The sequence below is a fragment of the Aotus nancymaae genome, unplaced genomic scaffold (genome assembly GCF_030222135.1).
Source record: "Aotus nancymaae isolate 86718 unplaced genomic scaffold, 86718_ANA_hifiasm-v0.15.2.pri h1tg000008l, whole genome shotgun sequence".
Classification (NCBI taxonomy): Eukaryota; Metazoa; Chordata; class Mammalia; order Primates; family Aotidae; genus Aotus; species Aotus nancymaae.
Window position 1 is genome coordinate 25,674,146 of NW_026988419.1, and position 27,115 is coordinate 25,701,260.

The 27,115-nt window shown below is 42.7% G+C and overlaps 2 protein-coding genes across 11 annotated transcripts in view; one reads left to right on the forward strand and one right to left on the reverse strand.

Moving 5' to 3' along the window:
- Window positions 1-14,989, reverse strand: part of LOC105712806 (POTE ankyrin domain family member A) — a 40,996-nt gene extending 26,007 nt beyond the window's left edge. For all 3 annotated transcript variants that reach the window (XM_021667164.2, XM_021667153.2, XM_021667162.2), the window contains exons 1-4: window positions 14,905-14,989; window positions 14,835-14,860; window positions 1,199-1,229; window positions 477-618 (exon numbers count right to left, since the gene is read on the reverse strand). In XM_021667164.2, the coding sequence (XP_021522839.1) occupies window positions 477-618; window positions 1,199-1,229; window positions 14,835-14,851 (190 nt within the window). In that variant the 5' untranslated portion in view covers window positions 14,852-14,860; window positions 14,905-14,989. The remainder of the gene's footprint in view (window positions 1-476; window positions 619-1,198; window positions 1,230-14,834; window positions 14,861-14,904) is intronic.
- METTL21A (methyltransferase 21A, HSPA lysine) overlaps window positions 14,543-27,115 on the forward strand; it is a 51,170-nt gene continuing 38,597 nt past the window's right edge. For 3 of the 8 annotated variants that reach the window (XM_021667151.2, XM_012446053.3, XM_064373101.1), the window contains exons 1-3: window positions 14,543-14,774; window positions 16,059-16,234; window positions 18,834-18,945. In XM_021667151.2, coding sequence (XP_021522826.2) covers window positions 16,088-16,234; window positions 18,834-18,945 — 259 coding nt within the window. In that variant the 5' untranslated portion in view covers window positions 14,543-14,774; window positions 16,059-16,087. Of the gene's footprint in view, window positions 14,775-15,127; window positions 15,159-15,386; window positions 15,527-16,058; window positions 16,235-18,833; window positions 18,996-20,183; window positions 21,817-27,115 lie in introns of those variants that run through there. The other 5 variants (XM_064373102.1, XM_021667150.2, XM_064373103.1 and 2 more) reach the window with 4 other exon arrangements.

Genomic DNA, 27,115 nt, shown 5'->3' on the forward strand with positions numbered 1-27,115 from the left:
ACAAGATGCAGGAGAGAGCTAGAGGATTCAAATCTTAACCTTATAGCAATGGGATGTGGTAAGCTGAGTTATGAGCAAGAGACAACATCAGATCTGAATTTTTAAAAATGAATAATTATAGTTTCAGAGTAGACCATGGTCTCCAGAAGTAGGGTAGCAGGAAAAACAGTTCTAAGGTTATTGCAGTATTCCGAGTGGGAGAGAATGGTAACCTGATCCGAAAGGAAGGCATAGGAGAGAAGCAGAGTCAACAAAAAGGCTGAGACTGCCCTTCACACTGAGAAAGGTACAAGAGAGTTATCGTAGCTCTTTGGTAGACAATATACATTATTTCTCAGTCTATTTTAACATTAAACATATATTCTGAGATGATCAACATTATCACACATCAGTGCTCTACTATGCAATGCTAAGCAATGTGTGTGAATATTACTGTAGCATACATACAAGGCCTTCTACTTATGTAATACTCATACCATTAAAATACATGTCGAGTTGTTTATTGAGCAACATATATGCCTCATAATTAGAGTAAAGAAAATCATAATCCTCTGAGGCTACTTCCGATAGCCAACTTATGTCATCAAGATCATCCACTGAATATATTTGGCTTTTGACCTGTAAGATAAATAATACTGCTTCAAATGTCCTTGAAATATTTATAGAATATACTAGATGTAAGGAAGTGGTATTTATTCATCTTTTTATATGAGCAAAACCACAGGCATTTCTTTTTGTTTTTTTCTTTAAGACACAGTCTCACTCTGTCGCCAGGCTGGAGTCCAGTGGTGCAGTCTCAGCTCACTGCAACATCCGCCTCCTGGATTCAAGTGATTCTCCTGCCTCAGCCTCCTGAGTAGCTGGGATTATGGACATGCACCACGACACCCAGCTAATTCTTGTATTTTTAGTAAAGACGGGGGTTCACCATGTTGGCCAGGATGGTCTCAATCTCCTGACCTTGTGCCCCACCTGCCTCGGACTCCCAAAGTGCTGGGTTACAGGTGTGAGCCACTGCACCAAGCCCAAGGCACTTTTAAAACAACAGATTTTTCTTAAAAGGCCATTATCAATGGCCACTGTTCCTTAAGCCCTTTTTCTTCTAACTAAATGTCTTTATAACAAAAGATTCTCACTTTACCTTTTGTAATGTGTTTTTTTGACAATAATGTTTTAGATAATTTACTTTTAACAGTACCTTGTTGTTTTCATTAGATTTCTTTGCAGGCCTGAAAAAAGAAACAATTCCTTTTAGACAAATAGCAAATACATAAAATAAAAAGAATGTCCAAAACTAGTGTTACTATATAAAATCTCTGCATTTATAAGTTATTCCTTCTATTCAATAAGTTTTCAGGTCATTTTTTAAAAGGTAATGTAAATATAATTATTTTCACAAGGAGAAATAAACTACAAACAGAAAGAGTAACATTAAGTGAGAAAGAAAATATGGTAATAATAATATCATTACAAAGAATTAAATTTAGATCAAGCTTTCTGACAGTAAAGGCAAAAGAAAAATTATGTTACTTGTATTATGTGATAGAAAGAAATATACCAGGACTTCTCATTGTTGTCCTTTTCAATAAAAACAAGCTTTTACTGGCACTAAATTCTATCTGGAAAGCATTACTTTTGTTCTTACATGAGGGGAACCCTTTTTTAATGATAATATTATCTTTCTCAGGACTTATGCAGGCACTATGTGTCATTCTAAGTACTGTGCATGTGTCAAGCACATTTAAGTCATCATAACAACTCTGTGAGGTAGGTAATATGTTAGGGATTCTATAAAAGGAGAAACTAGGCACGGAAAGACCATATAAATGTCCCCAGCCCATTGAGCTAGTCAGTAGTTGACAGAGCATTGAAATCCAAGAATTCTGCCTCCAAAACTTGTGTTTTCCAATATCTGTGAAAGTAATATTTATTTTTAAGTGTTTTTAAGAGATATGATAGCAGATTGAATCCATATTATCATTCCATTTTTGGCTATAATTATAACTAATAATTTCTGAATCTTGCATTTTGTTAAAAAAAGACTTTATACAGAGGCAAGTTTGGAAACCTACTACTTTCAAAAAATTAAAAACTTATTTTTTAAAAGAAATTCGTCAATGGTATTCATTCATCTCTTCAACTGTTTATTCTTGCATTCAACAAATACTCATTGAGCATACAATACATGCTGATGACACTACTGGCACAGGGAAACATGGTTTTAATAGTTTAGAACTTTATAATCTGGGAGTAATAACCTGTGATAGTGTCAATAGTTTGCTTTTCTCAAATTCATGAACAAAATTCTTCCCTACTCCCCAGAATCTAAACAACTATAAAGTTCATACTCCTGGCCAGGCATTTGTGTTGCTTCCAAGTCTTTGCTATTGCAAATAGCACTTTAGGAGGCCGCAGTAGATAGACTGCCTAAGCTCAGGAGTTCACAACCAGCCTGGGAAACATGGTGAAACCTCCACTCTACTAAAATACAAAAAGTAGTCAGGTGCGTGCTGGTAGTCTTGGCTACTTGGGAGGCTAAGGTGGGAAAATTTCTTGAACCCGGAAGGCAGAGGTTGCAGTGAGCCAAGATCATGCTATTGCACTCCAGACTGGGTGACAGAGTGAGATTTCATCTCCAACAACAACAAAAAGTTCATACACCTGATATTTTGGAGTAAGTACCTCAGCAAATCACAGCTATTCATGATGCTACTCTCAAAGGTACTGCAATATGTACAATTATGAGGGAACAATTAAATTCTATTCAACATGGCCTAAGTACGTGGATGTGTATTAGAATTATTTAAAAAATCCGTGTGTGATAGTTTAGTTTTAGGTCATCATCTGCATATTCAATTACACTAATATGTTACATTTCTGAAGCAATTCCGAAAAAACAACTCTAACCATAAAACTATACATGAATAGAAGTTCTAAGGACAATTAGTTTGCTAAACATCCATAAAAGATAATAAATCAAGCTGTCTAATGCTTAAACATGCAACCAAGCAAACAAAATTACATTTCATAAACATTTTCTTCTTGTACAGATCATTCCTCACAGTAAAGAAACATACTCTAAAATTTGTTTTGAAATACAAAAAGAGAGAAAACGCCCTAAAATCCCACATTCTTCTTCAATTATTGCCCATTTCTCTATTGTTTTTCCCAGTAAAGTTTCTCTCAAGAGTTGTCTATGTTCACCCACTACAGAGTTCCATAGCTACCATTTACTGAAACTGCTCCTAGTCAAAGTCATTAATCCTTACTCTAAGCAGTCTTTCAACAGCATTGATATAGTTGAGTATTTCCAGCTTTAGGAGACTACATCATTCTATTTCCAGGAAAAGTAATCAGTGTTAACATTCCTTCCTGGAGGTTTCTTTTCTTTTCTAACTTCGGGGACACATGTGCAGAACATGCAGGTTTGTTACATAGGTATACATGTGCCATGGTGGTTTGCTGCACCTATCAACCCATCATCTAGGTTTTAAGTCTTGCATGCTGAATGCATTATGTATTTGGCCTAATGCTCTCCCTCTCTGTACCCCCCGACCCCCAACAGGCCCCAGTGTGTGATTGGCATGTGCTACATCCCACACTGCACAAGGGTTCAAAGACCTAAGAGGGAGCAGCAGGAGATAAAGAAAGACATACAGACAGACATATATAAAGCTGGGCCAGGTGGTCCAAAAAGCTGATGATGTCAGTCTCTTTGGCCCCGACCTGCCTCAGAGTACTTTATTTTATATATTCACAAAGCACATAGCAGAGGGATGGTGCAGTTACTTAGAACAGACTGTGGTTATAATTCATACTTTAGTTAACATACTTTAGCTAACAACTACTTTGCAGCAAGGTCAGTGAGAGCTGGTTATCTTTTTCTAGGCCTCTCTGCTCTTCTCCGAGACATACAAATTCCTCTATTCTGGTTTCACTTCTCTGGAGTTCACTGAAAGTTTATAGCAGCCTTGCACACGTTTATTGCAGAGAGGGTGGGCTACTCTGGCTGTCTACATGTGATGTTCCCCTCCCTGTGTCCACGTGTTCTTATTGTTCAACTCCCACTTATGAGTTAGAACATGCAATGTTTGGTTTTCTGTTCCTGTGTTAGTTTGCCAAGAATGATGGTTTCCAGCCTCATCCATGTCCCTGCAAAGGACATGAACTCATTCTTTTTTATGGCTGCACAGTATTCCATGGTGCATATGTGCCACATTTTCTTTACCCAGTCTATCATTGATGGGTATTTGGGTTGGTTCCAAGTCTTTGCTATTGTAAATAGTGCTGCAATAAACATATGTGTGCGTGTCTTTATAGTATAATGATTTATAATCCTTTGGGTATATACCCAGTAATGGGATTGCTGGGTCAAATGATATTTCTGGTTTTAGATCCTTGAGGAATCACCACACTGTCTTCCACAATGGTTGAACTAATTCACAATCCCAACAACAGTATAAAAGCATTCCTATTTCTCCACAGTCTTGAGCCAGCATCTGTTGTTTCCTGACTTTTTAATGATTGCTATTTTAACTGACATGAGATGGTATCTCATTTTGGCTTTGATTTGCATTTCTCTAATGATCAGTGATGATGAGCTTTTTTAATAGGTTTTTTGGCCATGTAAATGCCTTCATTTGAGATGTGCCTGTTCTTATCCTTTGCCCACTTTTGATGGGGTATTGCCAGAGATTCTTATAAAGGACTTACGTATTTTACCTTCTTTGATCCTCATCTATTTCACTTAAACTGCTGTCATCATTTACTTGAGCAGACCACGAGTTAGTAAACTGGCCTTCTCAAACATGGGTGTAATCACAGATTATTTTGAGGTCCATTTTTTTTATTTTGATGTTTCTTTACTTTCTTCATATGCAAGGCAAAGCCACTACTTTAAAAACTATAGAAAGCCAATGTTTTCTAATAACTCTATTGACAATGAACAGAAAAACCCACAATTTTTGTAAACCTCCAACTCTTTCCCATCTCAATTCACTGATTAATTTTAAAAATGTTTATGAAGTACAAACAACATAAAAAGAAATATGCATTCCCTGACTCAAAAAAAAGGTAATTCACAATAATGATACAATGTGTTATCTAAGACTTCATACATAAAAAGTTGTATTTTAGCACACAGGCTAAAGCCTTCCTTTAAAGGAGGCAAAATATAAGAGAAGCCCACTAGTAAAAACAGTCAGAGAAAACCATTGCAGTTAGAGAGCAGAATGAGAGCACAGAAATTAAGCACATGAAGTCTAGAAGTGTACTAGGAACTTGAAAAAAAAAGTATAAAATACTTGAAAGATAAGAGAAGAAGGTGAATGCTACATGACACTTGAATGCTATATTAAAAAGCTGGAGTCCACCAAATACAAGCAATGACTGTTAAACATGAAAGTCATGATTAGATTGGGGCTATATTTCTGTTTCTATTACTCAATATAATAAAGTTTACCTCTAAATGAAGTTTTGAAAATAGCTGTGGCACACATAACATGAAAGCTGAAATCAGGAAAATGTATTGAGGGAGAGTGTATTAGTCCATTTTCACACTACTATTAAGAAATACTGAAGACTGGGTAATTCATAAAGGCTAAGCTGTACTTTGGCCCCTTTTAGCCACAGCTGGACCTGTAGCAGCCAAACAGAGGGCACCAAGTCCCGATGCTACACACAGTAGCAAGGACCTTGTCCTGGCCCATGAAACCATTCTTTCCTTCCAGGCCTCCAGGCCTGTGATGGGAGTGGCTGCCAAAAACTCTGACATGCCCTGGAGACACTTTTCTCATTGCCATGGTGATTAACATTCCACCACTCATTACTTATGCAAATTTCTATAGCCAGCCTGCATTCCTTCCCAGAAAATGAACTATTTTTCTGTTCCACCCCAAAGTCAGGCTATAAATTTTCCAAATTTATGCTCTGCTTCCTTTTTAAAAGTAAGTTCCAACTTAAAACCATCTCTTTGTGAATTCACAAAACCGAATGCTTTCAGAATCAACCAGTTCATCTCTTGGAATGCTTTGCTGCTTAGAAATTTCCACCAAATACCCTGAATCATCTCTGTCAAGTTCAAAATTTAACAGATTTCTAGGGCAGGGGCAAAATGCTGGGAGTCTCTTTGCTAAAACATGCAAGAGTCACCTTTGTTCCAGTTCCCAAAAAGTTCCTAATCTCCCTCTAAGACCACCTCAGCCTGGACTTCATTTTCCATGTCACTATCAGCATTTTGGTAAAAAACCATTCAGCAAGTCCGTAGGAAGTTCCAAACTTTCCCACATCTTCCTGTCTTCCTTTGAGTCCTCCAAACTGTTACAACCTCTGTCTGTTACTTGGTTCCAAAGTTGCTTCCACATTTTTCAGGTTATCTTTATAGCAGTACCCCACTATCCCTGGTACCAATTCTCTGTATTAGTCCATTTTCACACTGCTATAAAAACATACCTGAGACTGGGTAATTCACATAGGAAAGAGGCTTAATTGATTCACAGTTACACCTGGCTAGGGAGGCCTCAGGAAACATAATCATGATGGAAGGGGAAGGGGAAGCAAGCACCTTCTTCAAAAGGTGGCAGGAGAGAGAGAGAACGTGAAGGGGAAAGAGTCCCTTATGAAACTATCAGCTCTTGTGAGCACTCACTATCATGAGAACAGCATGGGGGAAATTGACACCATGACCCAATCACCTCCCGCCAGGTCTTTCTCTCAACACCTGGGAATTACAATTTTACATGAGATTTGGGTGGGGATACAAAGCCAAACTACATCAGGGAGTCTCCTTACTTTTAAAATATCTGAATGTCATTATTTATATTTTAAAAATAGAATTTTTTGATTACTTATGATTTTGTTGGAAAATAAAATGATCTGGTAAATTTTTTTCAATTTTAGCCTAGTACTTAGTCAAAATATAAAAAGTTGCATTTGGCCAGGAGCGGTGGCTCACGCCTGTAATCCTAGCACTTTGGAAGGCCAAGGCAGGTGGATCACAAGGTCAGGAGTTCAAGACCAGCCTGGCCAATATGGTGAAACCCCGTATCTATTAAATATATAAAAATCAGCTGGGCATGGTGGCATGCACCTGTAGTCCGAGCTACTCAGAGGCTGAGGAAAGAGAACTGCTTGAACCTGGGAGCTAGAGGTTGCAGAGAGCAAAGATCACACCACTGCACTACAGCCTGGGCAACAGAGCAAAACTCTCTCTAAAATAAAAACAAAAAAGCTGGATTTGCCAGTAGAAAATTGTAATTACTTTTTAATGAGGTAAACGTGCATAAGAATGTTATTACTATTGTACAGAGAAGAAAGTGAACAAGAAAAGGAATTTAAAAAGAGAGAATATCACTACCATATACATACATGAACTGACAAAGAGACTAAAATTTCCCACTGGATATTATGTTAGGACTTGAGCAAAAGCTTCTAAAAATACCAAAAATAGAAACAAAACAATTATTTTTAAGAGATAAATTATACAGAGAACTCCTCTGGTTAAGATTATATATATTTATATAATATATATATATATATATATATAAAAGATCTTCCTGAGACCTATTATTAACCAGTTCATCCTGATCAAAAAAAATAAGTCTACAATTCTACGATATAAAATAGTTTCATTTTGAACATAGTTAATGGAAGGCAACTTTTAAATACAAAATTTCCAGTTAAAGTTGACTCAAACTTTGGAAAGAACTGACCTGTAGCCATGATAACAAGAAGACACCCAGAGCCAGTTCTAAATCTAATCAATTGATCAATGACCACTGGCCTTGCTCACCAACCAATATCAATGTAAGCAGCTTCCTTCTGAAAGACAGTTAAGCAGCAGCTGCTGCTCCATCAGAATAGACAGTGCCTGACCAGTATATGTCTTCCTATAGGAAGCAAAAAATTCCAACTCTGTTCTTTTTATTTCAAATACTGAAGGTTCATAATCCCTTGGAAAGAATTGGTAAGTGCATTAAATTTACCACCCTAATTTTTTTTGATAAAATATCAGTCAAGTTTGCAATTCTTCTGAATCATTTTACCATAGTTACAATGATCATAATCGCCAGTAAAAGTATAGTGAATAACCACAAAGTTGGGCTTTTCTCCCTAAATAAAAAAAAAATTAATATGAAGAATGTAGCTTATTATAAAGAGCTAAAAGAATTTAAAAATGCACATAACTACCAGGCAAAATTGTTACAATGAACCATGTCAAACATTTTTTAAGTAATAATCAATCAGTCAATCAATATACCCAGGATAAACTCTGTTCACTCATTTAATAAGTATTTATTAGGTAGCTACATCTGATATGCTAGACCTTTTTCTCTTTTTCTGAGACAGAGCCTCACTGTGTTGCCCAGGCTGGAGTGCAGTAGTACGATCTCGGCTCACTGCAACCTCCGCCACCCAGGTTCGAGTGATTCTCCTGCCTCAGCCTCCCGAGTAGCTGAGACTACAAGTGCTTGTCACCACGCCCAGCTAATTTTTTGTATTTTTAGTAGAGAGGGTTTCACCGTGTTAGCCAGGATGGTCTCGACCTCCTGACCTCACGATCCACCTAACTCAGCCTCCTAAAGTGCTGGGATTATAGGCGTGAGCCACCATATCTGGCCACTAGGCCTTTTTCTAGGCAGTGAGGATATGGTAGTGAACAATAAAGATCCTATTCATGAGAATGTGATAAACACACAATAACAATAGACAGATAAGGCAAAATATACAGAACGTCAGAGGAGAAAAACCAAAGCAGAAAAATAAAATGTTTATGTGTTTGAGGGGAAGGGTGGTGGGAAAGTTGGGGTGGCCAGAAAAGTCCCTGCTGAGAAACGAGATTTTAAGTAAAGGACTGAAAGAATGGAAAGAATAAGCTGGGAGGATAGCTGAATAAAAAAGCCTTCCAGACACAGGTAACAGCCAAATGCAGAGGTGTGCCTGGAGTCTTTAAGCAATAGAGATGGATAAGAAATAGCAAGAAGTTCAGTGTGGCTGAAGCAGAGCAAAGCAAGTAAGAAATAGAAGTTTAAGCAGGAGAGATAATGTGCCAGATGGTGTACCACCTTTTAGTTATTAGGAGGAGTTTTGACACATACTCCGAGTGAAATGGGAGATAATCAGAAGGGTTGGGGCAGAGAAATGGCACAATTTGACTTATGTATTAAATACGTCCACTGAATTAAGAATTGATTTAAAGGAAATTTTTTTTTTAAACCAGGACAATCAATTACCAGTCTATGGCACTCATCTAGACTACAGACGATGGTAGCTCAGATGTACAAGATATGACCAGCTTCTGGACATAATCTTCAGGGAGACCTGACATGATTTACTGAAAGATTAGATGAGAGGTGTCAGAGACAGAGAAAGATGAGTCAAAAATGACACCGAGGTTTTTGGCAGAGCAACCAGAAGAGTTGCCATTAACCAACGTGGGAAAGACTACATGAGGTGTAGATTTCAGGAAGGACATCAGCAGCCCAATTTGGATCTGACAAGTGTGTGATACCCAATAACTAACTAAAGAGAGATCTGGAATGAAGGAGAGAGATCTGAGCTGAAGACATACATTTGGAAATCACTAGCATATATACAGTAGAAAAAGTCATGAGGGGCTGTGGGTGGTGGCCCACACCTGTAATCCCAACACTGGGAGGCTGAGGCAGGCAGATTACCAGAGATCAGAAGATTGAGACCAACATGGGGAAACCCTGTCCCTACTAAAAATACAAAAATTAGCCAGGTGTGGTGGCAACCATCAGTAATTCTAGCTACTCAGGAGGCTAAAGCAGGAGAATTGCTTGAACCCAGGAGGCAAAGGTTGCAGTGAGCCGAGATCACACCACTGGACTGAAGCCTGGATGACAGAATGAGACTCCATCTCAAAGGAAAAAAAGAAAAGAAAAACAAAAACATCATGAGAAAGAAGATTGAGAACTGAGCCCTGGGAAACAACAATGTGCAAAAGGTGAAAGATGAGGAGGAGTAAGCAAAACAGACCATGATGAATGGACCAGAACAGCAGGAGGAAACACCTGAGGGAGTGAGGTCCTGAAAGCCAAGTGAAGATGCTGTTATGGAGGAGATGTCCTCCAATGGGTCAAATATTGCTGACAGATTAAATAAAATGAGGTGTAAGAAAAAAATCCCTAGATTTATTACAAAAAAAAAAAGTGGTGATAACCGTGAGAAAAACAATTTTGGAGGAGTGCTGAAACTGAAGACTTCTGGCATGAAACCAAGAGTGAATGGAAAGAAAACTTGAGTTTGTGAGTTTAGACAGTTCTTTTAAGGACATCATACTTAGGAGACATGACTATGAATGATGTAATTTTCTTCTACAGTCATGGAATAGTAATAGATAAGAAATAGAAGTTTTCAAATTTTACATAAATGGTGTTGTTTTCAAATTTTATATAACAATTATGTATTTTAAAGGTTTTAAAAATTATATAATATGGCATTTTAAAATGCCAGACCAAGGTATTAAATTCTTAAAATTATAAAACTAAAAGACTCCTTGAACATTTCTAGATTACATAAGCTGATTATCATTTTGCTCATCCTTATAAAGACTAAGGAATACTAAAAGTTACAAGGGGATTATTTCTTGCTTGATAAAAATCAGCCAATTCTAAGATGGTTGATATTCATCAAATATACAAAGTAACTGATCACAGTAAAATACTGAGTTCTATTAACAGAGGTAAAATAGAAAACATGCAGAAAATAATCTTATTTTATAAGTGAAATTTTAAAAATTATATGAGGCATAATTATATGAATTATATAAATGAAAAAATTATATGAAGTCACTGTTGAAAAATATGCAACAATCCTGCAAGATCTGCACATGTACCCCAGAACTTTATGTACAATTTAAAAATAAAACATAAATAAAAGTTAAAATATATATATGGTGAGAATACTGTAATATATTTTTTTTCAAAGGAAGGATAATGTCACACATCTAGGGCACTTTTATAAATAAGAATCACTGCATTAGCAGCAGCTTCCTTTTAGCACAGGGGTCAGCAAATTAGCACTTGTGAGCCAAATCCAGCCCACTGCTTATTTTTGTAAGTAAAGAATCTTGAAACAAAGCCATGCTTATTCACTTGATAATCCATAGAGTCAATTAGCTGGGTGTGATGTTACACACCTGTGGTCCCAGCTAGTAGAGAGGCTGAGGTGGGAGGATCACTAGAGCCCAGGAAGTCAAGGCTGCAATGAGTCATGATCATGCAACTGCATTCCAGCCTGGGTAAGAGTGAGACCCCATCTCCAGAAAATAAATACATACAGTCCACAAAGCCTAAAATATTTACTAACTGGCTATTTGCAGAAAGAGCTGACCAACTCCTCATTTAGTAGATCAAAGATCCTTTTATGTATTTTAACAAGTTTTATCCAATATATTAAAGTGTTTCTATGAAATATAGATCCCCATGTGCAATCCCTTGGCAATATTCAAATTGAGGGTCCACTATTTCAGCACTCAGGCACTGACAGCAAAAATTTAATAACTAGCAATATTGTGGCTAACAAGGTACAGTGTCAATGTGGCATGTAGCTTCCACTTGCAACACAGCAGATATTACAAGAATTCTAACAAAATTATCTTAAGATGTGTCATCAAACTAAATGCTTTAATTACATGTTAATTGTGAAATAATCCATACACTCTAGATCTAACCACAGTTTTAAAAAAATGGTTGCATACTATATTCTTTTCTCAGTATGAAAATTGAGGTATTTCCTATTGTTAAGGATTTAAACTAGCTCCAAGTTTTTGATATAATAATGCTACAATAAATGTTCTTATACATATGTAACATATCTATACAAATATCCTTAACATACATATATATCCTTACTATATATGTGTGTGTAAATATGCTACTAAATTAACATTCAAAATGTATTTACCAACAGTGTAAGAAAATGCTTTTCAATGAGACCATTTCCTTTGCAGCAACACAGATGGAGCTGGAGGCCATTATCCTAAGCAAACTAAGGCAGGAACACAAAATCAAATGCCACATGTTCTTACTCACTAGTGGGAGCTAAACAATGAGAACTCATGGATGCAAAGAGAACAACAGACACTGGGGCCTATTTGAGAGTGGAGGGTGGCAGGAGGGAGAGAACCAAAAAACTACCTATTAAGTATTTTGCTTATTACATGGCTGATAAAATAATCTGTAGCCCAAATCTCCATAAGACATATTACCTATGTAACAAACCTGCACATGTACCTATGAAGCTAAAATAAAAGTTCACTAAAAGGAAAGAAAATGACTTTTCCCTCACATTTGCCAATGCTGGTTATTTTTCAAATAAATTAATGAGTGGAAAAAAATGATAACTCATTGTTTGCTGACTTTCATTCTTCTGATTACCAGACAAATCTTAATATCCTAGTAAAAGTATAAAATTTGTTCATCATGAATATTATCCCAAATTAGGATTAGTTTGATAGCACATAGTTAAGGTTGGGAAGGTTTTGCTTTATTTTTTTGAGGTCACATGCATGATTTCAGCAGAAAGGATAGAGAACAGGGAGAAGCAACAGAAGGGGCCCAAGGCTCCAGGCTAGGCTTCAGGGATGAGCAGCCTGGGATCTAGGGAGGTTTAGTAATTTCCCAAGGTCATCCCACTTAAAAGAGTCAGAGGAAGAATGTAAATTTTCCGTATTTGTCTGGTATCAAAGCCCATACATATTCTTTCTTGTGCCCAATGCTGGTTCCCTCCGCAAAAAGGGACAGAGAGGGCCGGGCGCGGTGGCTCAAGCCTGTAATCCCAGCACTTTGGGAGGCCGAGGCGGGTGGATCACGAGGTTAAGAGATCGAGACCATCCTGGTCAACATGGTGAAACACCGTCTCTACTAATACAAAAAAATTAGCTGGGCATGGTGGCGCGTGCCTGTAATCCCAGCTACTCAGGAGGCTGAGGCAGGAGAATTGCCTGAACCCAGGAGGCGGAGGTTGCGGTGAGCCGAGATCGCGCCATTGCACTCCAGCCTGGGTAACAAGAGCGAAACTCCGTCTCAAAAAAAAAAAAAAAAAAAGGGACAGAGAGAAAATAAGGACAAGAAAGGGAGGTCTTAAAAAAGATAAAGGGTGGCCAGGTGTGGTGGCTCATGCCTGTAATCCTACCACTTTGGGAGGCCAAGGTGGGCAGACCACGAGGTCAGGAGCTGGAGATCAGCCTGGGCAACACAGTGAAACCCTGCCTATACTAAAAATACAAAAATTAGCTGGGCGTGGTGGTGCGCGTGCCTGTAGTCCCAGCTACTCAGGAGGCTGAGGTAGGAGAATGGCTTGAACCCAGGAGGCGGAGGTTGTAGTGAGCCGAGATTGCACCACTGCACTCCAGCCTGGGCAACAAGAGCAAAACTCCATTTAAAAAAAGAAAGAAAGAAAAAGAAAAGAAAAAAAAATAAAAAAGATAAAGGGAAAGCTGAGAGGCAGAAACATCAAGTGCAGGAGGTAAGAGAGAAAGGAAATATTGAGAGGGAAAGGTAGAGGACCAAAAAAGAAAACAGAAAAGGAGGTAAAAGACCCTCACTGGTGGTCTTCCAAGTTCACTTGGGTTATCCTCGGAGCCACAGGCCCCAGCCTTCCGATGGAAGATTAATCTGGAGATCGGGGACGCCGCCTACCGGACGGGAGAGGCCAGGAAAGGGAGGTTCAGGCTCCTGCCAAGTTCCCACCAAGGGCAGCAGGCGCGGCCCCCCGGGTAGCTCTTAGAAATAGCAGAGCTCGGAGTTGGGGGCGGTGGCAGTGGCTCACGCCTGTAATCCCAGCACTGTGGGAGGCCGAGGTGGCGGATATCAGAGGTCAAGAGTTTGAGACCAACCTGGCCAACATGGTGAAACTACGTCTCTACTAAAAATACAAAACTTAGCCGGCGTGGTGGCACATGCCTGTAGTCCCAGCAACTCGGGATCTGAAGCAGGAGAATCGCTTGAACCCGGAAGGCGGAGAATACAGTGAGCCGAGATGGCGCCCTTACAATCCGGCCTGGGCGACAGAGCGAGACTCCGTCTCAAAAACAAAAATCAGCTCTCGGGCCCCCTCCCACAGCCGGCTCTTGGGCCCGCGTGCAGGTGAGGGAGTTTACCCCAGCTTGTTCTAACGTGCAACCGCGCTGAGTTACCTGAGAGCGCGGTGGCGTGGGGCGAGGGCCCCGGGAAGAGGATGCCGGCCCCTGCGCGGTCCCACTCAAGGGGATCCACTCCAGCCTCGCGCACTTCCAGGGCCTGCGGCCAGGATGCCACGCCCTCGGCACCTTCCACGCCCAGCGTGGGCCCCCACGGGCAGGTGGGCGTCGGCATCCGGAGGAAGGAAACTGGGGAACTGGGGTCTGCAGCGCGGCTCAGGGCCGGGGCTGGGACCAAGCGCGCGCCCGGAGCTCCGCGCTCCCGACTGCAGCCGAGCCCGCTGCGTCCCCGACCCCATTTTAAAAACTTAGGTCCGGGAGCCACGTGCTCACTTCCCCACCGCGCCTTAGTTGATTAGGGCTTTCTGACTTTGACTTTTCCACTCGATTGCCGCTAAGCGGGCTATTACTCCGCTTCGGACCCCACCGTGGAGACGCGGGAGGAGAGTGACCACGCATTCTTCGGAGCGAGCTGTCTCCATCACCCGCTAGCCCGCCACCTTTAAAACTAAGAAACAGGCACAACGCGCAAGTGAGAAAGTCCGAGGCTGAGAGCGGCCGAGCACAGGACAGAAAAGTGGAGCCGGCCCAGGAGCACATTCAGCGCCAGGTGTGTGGCTTTTTCCTACCGCCCGGAGAGCCCGGGGCACCCCATGCCCTCCCTGCGCACCCGCGGCTGCTCGGCATCCGGGTCTGGCTCTCGCTCCCGCCCCACAGCGCTTCCCTCGGCGGGCGGAGAAACGGATTTGGTAGTCCGTGTGCCTTGGGAACGCACGCAGGAAAGCCCCTGTCCCGGCTCCCCGCAACGTCCCTCCTCCGCGCCACAGCCCAGCCCCGCTGTGGGCTCCGCGGGCACCTGCAGAGGGTGGGGTGCCAGGAGACCGGAAACGCGTGGCTGGGGCCGTCCGCCTGCGCCTCGCGGGCTCTTTAAGGCTGGCCAGCCCGGGGCGGGGAAAGCGGAGCGCATGCCCCACGCGGGGCAGCCTCCCGAGCCGTAAGTACCGGCGTGGCGGCGCCTAGGCCGGGGCTGGGCGAGCCCTGGGTGCTCCGCCGGGCAGCTCACGGCGCCCCGCATGGCCTAGGGGTCCTGAGAGGCCCTGTGGCCCCCCTTGTCCGGTCTCTCTCTCGCCCCTGGAGGGTCGCCGCAGCTTCCGGGCCCGGGGGCAGGAAGGGCGCGCCGGTCGGCCCGAGAGGGGTGGGTGGGGGGCATCTCTAGGGGGACTTCGGGGAGGCCTCCGAGCCCCCGCTGTCCCCGCGAGCGACTCGGAGGCCCCCAGTGCCGCTTGCTTCCAGTCCCGGGGGAGACGGAACTGCGGCGACCGTGTATTTCTGTCTTATCAAACCGCTAACACCCAGTCTAAGGTTAGATTCGGTCCCATTGTTGTCACCATTGAAGCAGCCGATGGAGGAGGGGAGGTGGGTGGCGAAACCGCAACAGAAGAACCCGGCTTGCCCGGCGGGCTGCAGCTGCATTCCGGGCGCCCGGGCTGGGTAGGAAGCGCTGCTTTCCCCGCTGCCCTGGGTCCCTGGGCGGTCGTGCAGCTCTGAATTCACGGAGTGATAGCAGTGCAGTGTATAAGGCATTCTGCAGAAGTTGGAATGTTCTGGGCTTTTTTTTTTTTTTTTTTTCCCTCTCCCAAAGACATCCGTTGACACAAATTCCGAGCGAAATCTCACTCAGATTAGGAAGAGCTATGCAAAAAAAAATTGGACAAAGTCTTCTTCCACCTGTTTCTTTTTTTCTTTTGAACTTGTAAAACAGCCGTAAAAATGCATTTGGAGTTACTTAAGAAATGTATCTTCCAATGCAAGACACACACACCCCTCCAAAAAAAAAAAAAAAGATAATGTGCCTTCCAGCCGGAGCGTCACCCAGGGTTCTTTTGCACGACAGGTGTGAGCAGAGGGCGGGTTGCAGGCGGAATGGCCCTGGTGCCCTATGAGGAGACCACGGAATTGGGGTTGCAGAAATTCCACAAGCCTCTTGCAACCTTTTCCTTTGCAAACCACACGATCCAGATCCGGCAGGACTGGAGACACCTGGGAGTCGCAGCGGTGGTTTGGGATGCGGTAAGTAAGCCCTGGGGGACCTCTGAAAATGGCCACACTTGCTTGTAAGACTGGTTTTTATTTTTTAAACAACTTTATTGAGATATAATTCACATACCATACACTTCACCTATTTAAAGTGGACAATTCAGTGCGGTTTTAAACATACAGTATATTCACAGAGTAGTTCAACTATCACCACTTCAATTTTTTTTCTTTTTTTCCCTTTCTCCACCTAACCAACATTTTTGCTGTTACTGCCACTCCCAACCCGTATTCCTTACGTCATTTCTCTACTCCCTCTACATAGATTACATTTTAAAGGTGAGTAAATGAAAGCTGAGGAAAGTTAATGACTTGCCAGTAATTACACACTGGGTAAGAGAGGACCAGAAGGAAAGCCACCAACTGCTTTGGACATGAGTTAGTTTCTCTCTCTCTTTTTTTTTCTTTGAGAAGGAGTCTCACTCTGTTGCACCAGTGCAGTGGTAGGATCTCAGCTTACTGCAACCTCTGCAGCCCAGGTTCAAGTGATTCTCCTGCCTTAGCCTCCCAGGTAGCTGGGACTACAGGTGCATACCATCAGACCTTGGCCAGGCTAGTCTCAAACTCCTGACCTCAAGTGATCCACCCATCTGGGCCTCCCAAAGTGCTGGGATTATAGGTGTGACTTTTTTTTTTTTTTTTTTTTTTTTTGAGACATAGTCTCGTTCTGTTGCCCAGTCTGGAGTGCCGTGGTATGATCCTGGCTCACTGCAACCTCCGCTTTCGGGGTTCAAGTGATTCTCTCACGTCAGCCTCTGGAGTAGCTGGGACTACAGATGTGCACCACCACACCCAACTAATTTTGTATTTTTTGGTAGAGATGGGGTTTCGTGATGTTGGCCAGGCTAGTCTGGAACTCCTGACCTCAAGTGATCTGCCCACTTCAGCCTCCCAAAGTGCTGGGATTACAGGCGTGAGCCACCGCGTCCTGCTAAATTAGTCTCTTTATTGCATAGAGAATTGTAAAGTGCCAGTCCAAAATGAAGATTATGTGTTTGAAGTTTTCCATAGTTGTAATCATTAAAAAAGTTGCAACTGCTGTTTCATTTCTTCCTCTCCCAGCACTGTTCTGTCTGACTTGTGCTGCCAGCATCTAGCACCACACCTAGGACTCAGTGGGAGCTCAATGTTGAATGCATACTTGGCATAAATGCAGTTTGACAGTTTTAACATTGTTAGGGATGTTAAACATGTAGAAATAAAAATCTCAATATATTCTAACCTAGTAATACCACTTCTAGGAACCCAGTCCAGGTAACCTCATGAAAATTACTCTAGTAATAATAAAGCTATAGACCCGTGAGGTGGCTCACACCTGTAATCCCAGCACTTTGAGAGGCTGAGGTGGGCGGATCATTTGAGGTCAGGAGTTCGAAACCAGCCTAGCCAACATGGTGAAAGCCTGTTGCTACTAAAAATACAAAAATTAGCTGAGCGAGTTGGTGCACACCTGTAGTCCTAGCTACTGGGGAGGCTGAGGCAGGAGAATCACTTGAACCGGGAAACGGAGGTTACAGGGAGCTGGGATTGCGTCAGTGCACTCCATCCTGGGTAACAGAATGAGACTCCAACTCAAAAAAAAAAAAAAAAAGATATAATGAGGAATGGGAAGCCTCCTAAATGCTCACCAAGAAGAGGAATTGCCAGTTATACTCAGAGTATATGGCTGTGAGAAATATAGTAAAAATTATGTTAACATGATACACTTCTTTCTGTAGGATCATAAGCAAATGCTAAACCACACATCAGGTATCTAAACCTTTGGCCAAAACTTACCTTCTGATGCCCAGAATGTACGATGAGGGCCCCTGTGGGGTGATGACCGTCAGTGATGCAGCTCAGAGAGCCTTGGGCAATGTGTTGCTTTTTCCCTATGGGTGAAGTTGTGGCTTTGCTGACCTGAGTTTGGTTTAAGAACTTAAACGAAATCATAGAAATTGTTCATGTCAGTTCTTGCAGAATAGTTGTGTAAACTTCAAGTGTAAAAGTGCCGTGACACAGTAAAAAATTAAGCTTTCCAGGCTGGTTGCAGTAACTCATGTCTGTAATCCTAGCACTTTGGGAGGCCAAGGCAGGCGGATCAGTTGAGCTGAGGAGTTCAAGACCAGCCTGGCCAACATGGCGAAACCCCTCCTCTACCATAGGAAAAAAAAATACAAAAATTAGCTGGATGTGGTGGTGCACACCTGTGGTCCCAGCTACTGGGGGCTGAGGTGGGAGAATTGCTTGAGCTTGGGAGGCAGAAGTTGGTTGCAGTGAGCCGAGATTGTACCACTGCACTCCAGCCTGGGTGACAGATGGACTGAGACTCCATCTCAGAAAAAAAAAAAATTAAGCTTTCCAGACCCAGCAGGACCCCATTTTGTGTGGGCAGTGTCTCTGGGCACTGCTGTGGAGCCCTGTGCTTGCTCTAAGGGGGAGGTTACCTTGTTGTACCAGCTAAGTTCCTATGTGTGTTGTTAAGCTGGGAATTGAACCTCGAAGTGGGAGAGGGTTGTGTGTAGCTGACCTGAAACCCTGCAGCTCCTAAAGCGCATGTTGACCTTAATCATCATCACACTGTGTTTTCACTCAGGCCATCGTTCTTTCCACGTATCTGGAGATGGGAGCTGTGGAGCTCAGGGGCCGCTCTGCCGTGGAGCTGGGTGCTGGCACGGGGCTGGTGGGCATAGTGGCTGCCCTGCTGGGTGAGTGTCATGCATTGACCCACTCCTTAGTGAGCAGAACTCATTGAGAGGTGTGTTTGCTGTTTTCTTAGCACAAAACTCATTGTGGGTTTCCCCTTACTGGGTTATGATCTTCTGCATATACTTATGAGTTGTGGGCCAACTGTTGGGGCTCTTAACTCCAGTTTGGCTTGGCTAACAGGCTAATTTCTCTCTCTCTCTCTCTCTCTGTCTCTCTCTCACACACACACACACACACACACCTATATACACGCACACACCCTGTTATTTATACTTCTCATGGGAAATTGCTCTGCTCCCTTCAATTCTGTGATGCCAGTAATATGTTCTTAAAGTGACTTGATTCAAGGAGAATAATCCTACCCATGTATAGAGTTTTTTTCACCTAAAGGGGCTTTCTTTCCCATACACTATCAGATTTAACCCTGTAAGGGATAGAGAGCAGATAGTCTTTCCTTCATTGCTCAGGAAACTTGGCCGGTTTTTCTCCTCTAGGGAGGGTTAGCCCCCATTGTAGTTTTTACTGACTTCTTATTTTTAAAATTGTATGAACAGTATACAGTTCTGACTTGATATCAAGGTTTGTCATTTTAAAATTTGGTATACAGACATTAATTGAGGCTTGGAGCTGGAGCATCTTTAGGCTTCATTGTTATTTTTCTCATTTCTATCACTTCTGACATGTACAGTTCAAGCTATCCAATCATAAGGATAGACCAGCTTTCAAGATACCATGTATAATAGTTATCACTTCCATATTGTCAGCTGGTGCTCTTGTTAGAATGCAGATTCTGATTGGCAGGGCTGGACTGGGGCCTGGGAACCTGCATTTCTAACAAGCAATAGAAATGTCAGTAGTGATGCCGACACTGCTGGTTCTCAGACCAGACTTGGGTAGGAAGGATCCAGGATTCCAGAGTCTTCTAAATCCATCACATTGTCTACAGAAATTTGACGACCAGCTAAAGCCTCTCTTTTGTTCTGCCTGTTTTCCAGAAACCCAATTCTTTATTTACTATTCCTTTATCTGCTTTCCAAAATTCGATAGGGAGCATGGGCAGGGGTGGTGGTGAAGAGTCTGTATAAATTGATGGAGGTTTCCATCCATCTACAATCACAGCACTTAAGTCATTGATGAAGCCCTTGCTGGTACACTGCTTTCTCTTCTCTTCAGGTGAGCCTTATAACATCCCCATGTATGTTAGGTATTACCTTTAATTTTCATTTTTCAAATGAAGCTGGAATTCTGGGAGATGAAGCTATGAAGTTCTGATCAGTGGAGATCTGGGACTCAAAACCAGGCTTGTTAGACACAGCAGCCCAAGTTAGTGATTTTATTTTTTTTTCTGTAATACCAACTTCCCTCTCTGCTGATATGTGAAGAGTTAACTAGAAGGGGAGATGAGGTTTCTTCTGTTTCTTCCTGAGAACCAGGGCTTCATGCAAAACTTTATTGACTGGTGTATAGACATAGTGTAGCTAAGTGCATAGGCTTAGTTATACTGGTTTTGACATCTCTTAATTCTTACTAGTTGTGTGACCTTGGGCAAGTTGCTTAACCTCTAAACATTGATTATCCCATCTGTACAATAGGCATAATAATATTTACTCCACAGTGAGAATCCGATGAGAGACTCTGTATAACATCTATTAGCTCATTGAGCGACACAAAGGACATGCTCCATAAGTGTTGATTACTCTCTGAGTGCTTCTTTTTCTGATCTAGAAATCTGGAGCTCTGGAGTTGGGCAAGTCAGAGTAAGGTATTTCAGATACCAGCACAGAGCAAAGCCTGCTTCGTGGCCAGGCCACACTGTGGCCTTGTAGAGTCCTTTTCTGCCCCATAGCACTTGGAATACTCCCACCTCTGTCCCAGCTTTGTCACATTTCACTGTAGGCAGGTATTTCATGTGTCTGTCTATCCTGGCAGGCCCAGGCTCCTGAGGAAAGGGACCAGGTTTCATTGTGTGGCCTTGGCCCTTGGACAGCACCTACCACTCAGTATACACTCAAGTAATTCTGGAATAAGAGATGAACAGTCTAGATTGAAGGCTCTTTGAAAATCATAGAAATTTATTCTGATTCAAGCAGCAGAGACAAAGAATTTTTAAAATTATGAAAATTAATATTTTTGTTATAAAACTGATATAACTATTACAAAAACAAGCATAAACAAGAGGAACAAAACCCCACCAATTATTATAATTATTCATGACTCTGCCTCATAATTACCGTTAGCATTTTGGTGTGTTTTGTTTCATTGTTTTCTCTCCATCTGTATTTTTTTTTTTTTTTGAGATGGAGTCTCCCTTTGTTACCAGGCTGGAGTGCAGTGGTGTGATCTCAGCACACTGCAACCTCCGACTTCCTGGTTCAAGCGATTCTCCTACTTCAGTCTCTCAAGTAGCTGGGATTACAGGTACACGCCACCACACCTAGCTAATTTTTGTATTTTTAGTAGAGATGGGATTTCACCATGTTGGCCAGGATGGTCTCGATCTCATGACCTCATGATCCGCCTGCCTCAGCCTCCCAAAGTGTTGGGATTCTGGGTATGAGCCACCATGCCCGACCTCCAACTGTATTTTTTTTTTTTTTTTGAGACAGAGTTTCATTCTGTCGCCAGGTGCCAGGCTGGAGTGCAGTGGCGCGATCTCGGTTCACTGCAACCTCTGCCTCCTGGGTTCAGTTTTCCTGCCTCAGCCTCCCGAATAGCTGGGACTACCTGTGCACGCCACCACGCCCAGCTAATTTATGTATTTTTAGTAGAGACAGGGTTTCACCATGTTGGCCAGGATGATCTCGATCTATTGACCTCGTGATCCGCCCGCCTTGGCCTCCCAAAGTGCTGAGATTATAGGCGTGAGCCACCGCGCCGGCCTCCAGCTGTATTTTTAATCATAGTTGTAATTATGGTTTTATATATATATGTGAATATATATGTCTGTGTGTGTGTTTTGTGTATCTGTATACAGTATACATACACCCATACAAATGATGTTTTTCTTTTTTTTTTTTTTTTGAGATGGAGTCTTACTCTGTTGCCAGGCTGGAGTGCAGTAGTGCATTTTTGGCTCACTGCAACCTCTGCTTCCAAGGTTCAAGCGATTTTCCTGCCTCAGCCTTCTGAGTAGCTGGGACTGCAGGTGTGCACCACCACACCTAGCTAATTTTTGTATTTTTTAGTAGAGACAGGATTTCACCATGTTGGCCAGAATGGTCTCGATCTCTTGATCTTGTGATCCGTCCACCTTGGTCTCCCAAAGTGCTGGGATTACAGGTGTGAGCCACTGGGCCCGGCCTCAAATGATGTTTTAACATTATGTCATAAGCATTTCTCTGCTACTCTATGATTTTCATACTCACTATTTGTAGTTGCTCACTATTCGTAGTATTGATCTAGAGAAGTTTTGCTGTTGGAGCCTGAAGGTAAGAAAATGTTAATCTCTTCAAAATAGAATGAGTGAGTCCTAAAACAGGTAGTGATTTTGAAATGTCAGGAAGAGATTAAACATTACCCTTTTTAAAAGTATTTTCTCTTTTTGTAACCTTAGTCATTTATTCCTGAATTTGGGGAGAACCTACCACAAGCCTGGTGGTTCACTGCGGATAGAGCAATGAACAGGCTGGCAGGTGTCTCAGGAAGCTTCCATTCTGAGTTTAATGGGTAGGGGTAAAGAAAGAAGACGGAAAAAAAAGTGGTGCTATGTAGATATTAATATAGCGTGATGAGACTTTCTTGTTAAAAGAGGAAGCAGCTGCTAATTCCTGAGCAGTTCCTGTGTTCTGAGGACGGTGCATTACAGCCTTTCCTTCTCACAGTGAGCCTGTGTGGTAAGTAGGCCTTACCTACTTATAGCGCCCTTCCAGTGGTGAAAGGAAGGCTTCTTGGAGGATAGGTACTTGCCTGAGGTCACAGAGCTAATGGATTGTGGTTAGAATTTGAATCCAATCTGACTCTCAAACCTGGTTCTTGGTTTGAAAATCTCCCTGGCCTTTATGCTGCTTGGAACTACGGTAGTCCCTCCTCATCTGTGATCACTTTCCCCGGCTTCAGTTACCCACTGTCAGCCTTGGTCTGAAAACAGGTCAGTAGAGTACGATAAGATATTTGAGAGGGAGAGAAAGAGAGAGACCACATTCGTATAACTTTTATTATGGTATATTGTTATAATTATCCTGTTTTATTATTTATTGTTTATCTCTTACTGTGCCTAATATAGAAATTAAACTTTACCATAGGTACATACATATTGGAAAAAGCATCGTATATACAGGGTTTGGTACTGTCTGTGGTTTCAGGCATCCACTGGGGGTCTTGGAACGAATCCCTTGCAGATAAGAGGGAACTGCTGTATCCATAGAATAAAAACATCCAGTCTTGAAGATAGGAGGATTCTGTAAATTGGGATAGGGTCAGGGAATCTGAATTTTAAAAGCTTCCCATGTGATTTGATGCCCAGCCAAGCCTGGAACCACTGTCTTGAAATATAATGCTCAGGAAGATACTATCTGACTTTTCTATAATTTGAGTGCAAGTCTCAGCTGAACTTTTGGCTTGTATGTTTAGCTGAAAGCTGGGTATCTGTACCTGTCTGTTTCCCAGCACCTCAAATAGTATCTGTTTGAACCCAAACTCTTCTCTTTCTAAACTCGTTCTTCCTCCTTTATTCTGAGTTGGCGTCACCTTCCAAATAGTCACCACACCCTCCTTGACTCCCCTCTACCTTCCCCACCTGCTGGAGTCCTGATTCTATTTCCTGAATCTGTCTGTCTACTCCCACTGCCTGGCTTGAGTTCTCATCATCTGTCACCTGCCTGCATGATCACATCACTCTTCCACTTGGCCTATCTGCCTCTGTTCCGTCTTTTTAAACCTATTTTCTCAATAGCTATGAGAGTGGCCCATCTAAAATGCAAAGTTGACGGCATGACCTGTGCTTGAACACTTCTTTGCTGTCCCATTGCCTGCCTGCAGGTTAAATCCCAGGCATCTTAGCAAGGTTTTGTTATCTCATTCTGCCTGACTGTTCAGCCTCATTCTTTTTCAGCAAGATTGCACTGCGTGTTCCTGGGACACACATACTGCTCTGACCTGTCCCGTCTGCCTTGGATGCCCTTTCACACCTTTCCCTTGGTTTGTGCCTCTTTGTTATTTATTTATTTATTTTTGAGATGGAGTTTCACTCTTGTTGCCCAGGATCAAGGATTGGAGTGTAATGGCACAATCTCGGCTCACTGCAACCTCCACCTCCTGGGTTCAAGCTATTCTCCTGCCTCAGCCTCCCAAGTAGCTGGGATTATAGGCATGAACCACCATGCCCAGCTAATATTGTATTTTTAGTAGAGACGGGGTTTCTCCACATTGGTCAGGCTGGTCTTGAACTCTCAACCTCAGTTGATCCTCCCACCTCGGCCTCCCAGAGTGCTGGGATTACAGGCATGAGCCACCATGCCCGACCACTCCTGCCACATCTTTTAAGTGTAAGCTCAGATTTCTCTTCCTTTGGGAATTTTTCTTTGACCTCTGCTCTTCTTGAAGAATTTCTCCTTTGTGACCACGTGATTTCCTGTGCACACCCATGTTTCTATTATTTTCCTTCCCACACTGCATCACGACTATGTTTATGTGTCCCTCCCCCATGAGACTTTGAGATCTGGGTAAGGACTTTCTTGCTCATCTTTGTATCTCTAGCACATAGTATGTGCTCGAATGTTTGCATAAATAAGGTGTTATAAAACAAAAATGAAAAGTGATGACACATGGTTATATATTCTCTTTTCATGACTCATTGACAGCATGCAATATTGTCTTATTGGGTCAGTTTCCATTAGTCTTATAGTATTATCTTAACCTCCCTCCTTACCCAGCATAAATGTCATGGGCAGTCATTTTATCACCATCTTCATGTACGGTTGACACTGACACCCTGCCTTTCCTTGCTTCAAAACAACCAGGTTAAGTGCAGCCTTCCACTGTCCCAGGTCTGTGCCTCTGTGGCTGAGTGGGGCTCAAGGAAATGCTGCTGCTGGGTTTCACTGTATTTTTTTTTTTTTTTTTTTTTGAGACGGAATTTTGCTCTTGTCCTCCAGGCTGGAGTGCTGTGGGGTTATCTCAGCTCATTGCAACCTCTGCCTCCCAGGTTCAAGCGATTCTCCTGTCTCAGCCTCCCGAGTAGCTGGGATTACAGGCATGCGCCACCACACCCGGCTAATTTTTTGTATTTTTAATACAGAAAGGGTTTCATCATGTTGGTCAGTCAGGCTGGTCTTGAACTCCTGACCTGAGGTGATCCACCCGGCTCAGCCTCCCAAAGTGTTGGGATTACAGGTATGAGCCACTGTGTCTGGCCTTTTTTTTTTTTTTTTTAAAGACAGAGTCTTCCTCTGTCACCCAGGCTGGAGTGCAGGGGTGCAGTCTCAACTCACTGTAACTGCTGCCTCCCAGGTTCAAGTGATTCTCCTGCCTCAGCTTCCTGAGTAGCTAGGATTACAGGTATGCACCACCACGACCAGCTGGTGTATTTTTGTATTTTGTATTTTTATTTTTAAAAACAAATTTTCAATTATTTTTGCGAGACAAAGTCTCACTCTGTCACCCAGGTTGGAGTGCAGTGGCACAATCTTGGCTCACTGCCACCTCTGCCTCCTGGGTTCAAGCAATTCTGCCTCAGCCTCCCAAGTAGCTGGTATTACAGGCACAGGCCACCACTCTCGACTAATTTTTTTCTTTTCTTTTTCTTTTTTAAAAATGCATAGAGCAAAGCAGCCAACTAATTTTTGTATTTTTTTTGAGACGGAGTTTTCCCTCTGTCACCCAGGATGGAGTGCAATGGTATGATCTTGGCTCACTGCATTCTCTGCCTCCTGGGTTCAAGTGATTCTCCTGCCTCAGCCTCCCAGGTAGCTGGGATTACAGGCACTTGCCACTATGCCCGACTACTTTTTGTATTTTTAGTAGAGATGGCGTTTCACCATGTTGGTCAGGCTGGTCTCGAACTCCTGACCTCAGGTGATCCACTCACCTCGGCCTCCCAAAGTGCTAGGATTACAGGCATGAGCCACCACTCCCGGCCTGATTTTTGTATTTTTAGTAGAGGCGGTGTTTCACCATATTGGCCAGGCTGGTCTCAAACTCCTGACCTCATCTGATCTGCCTGCCTCGGTCTCTCAAAGTGTTGGAATTACAGGTGTGAGCTACCGTGCCCACCCTGGTTTCACTGTAATTTCATGATCAGAAACCTCAAGAGGGCTGTTGATGTTGCCGTGCAGTCCCACTCTACTTCCTCTCTTACTTGGCTAAGTGACTTTCATATGTTTGCTCTCAAACCTCCAATCTTTCTCCATTTTCATTGTCAGCCAATGACATTTCTTACTGCACTGAGAAGGCTGAATCAATCCAAAGAGAGCTTCCACAACCTCCTACCACTACCTTTACCTCCATCTGAATCTAGACCTATAGACTTTGCCTTTGCACCTGGTGCTAGACATGGAATGTCTGGCCTTTCCAGGGCCACCCCTCATCTCTTAAATCTGTCCCCTCTCACTATTCAAGGGCATTGCCTGTGCCTTGCCACTTTCCCCCTTTCTACTTGATCATTTCCATTGGCATACAAACTTGCTCTTTCTTTTCCCATCTTAAAAAAATAAAAGCCTCAGCAGGATGGTGGCCATGGAAGTCAGAATCCGCTAAGGAGTGTGTAACAACTCACCTGCCGAATAAAAAAATAAAATAAAATAGATTAAAAGCCTCTTAAGTGGCTGTTTCCAGGTTTGTGGCAGGAAATATGTAAGATGACCCTGGAATATCTTGTTTTGAAAACTCTTTGGCTTTTACTGAGATACTTTTTTTTGTTGTTGTTGAGATAGAGTCTTGCTCTGTTGCCCAGGCTGGAGTGCAGTGGCGCAGTCTTGGCTCACTGCAATGTTCGCCTCCCAGGTTCAAACGATTCTCCTGCCTCAGCCTCCCAAGTAGCTGGGACTATAGGCACCTGCCACCATGCCTGACTAAGTTTTTTGTATTTTTAGGAGAGACAGGGTTTCGCCATGTTAGCCAGGATGGTTTTGATCTACTGACCTCGTGATCTGCCCACCTCAGCCTCCCAAAGTGATGGCATTACAAGTGTGAGCCACCTCTCCCAACCACTTTTTTTTTTTTGAGACAGGGTCT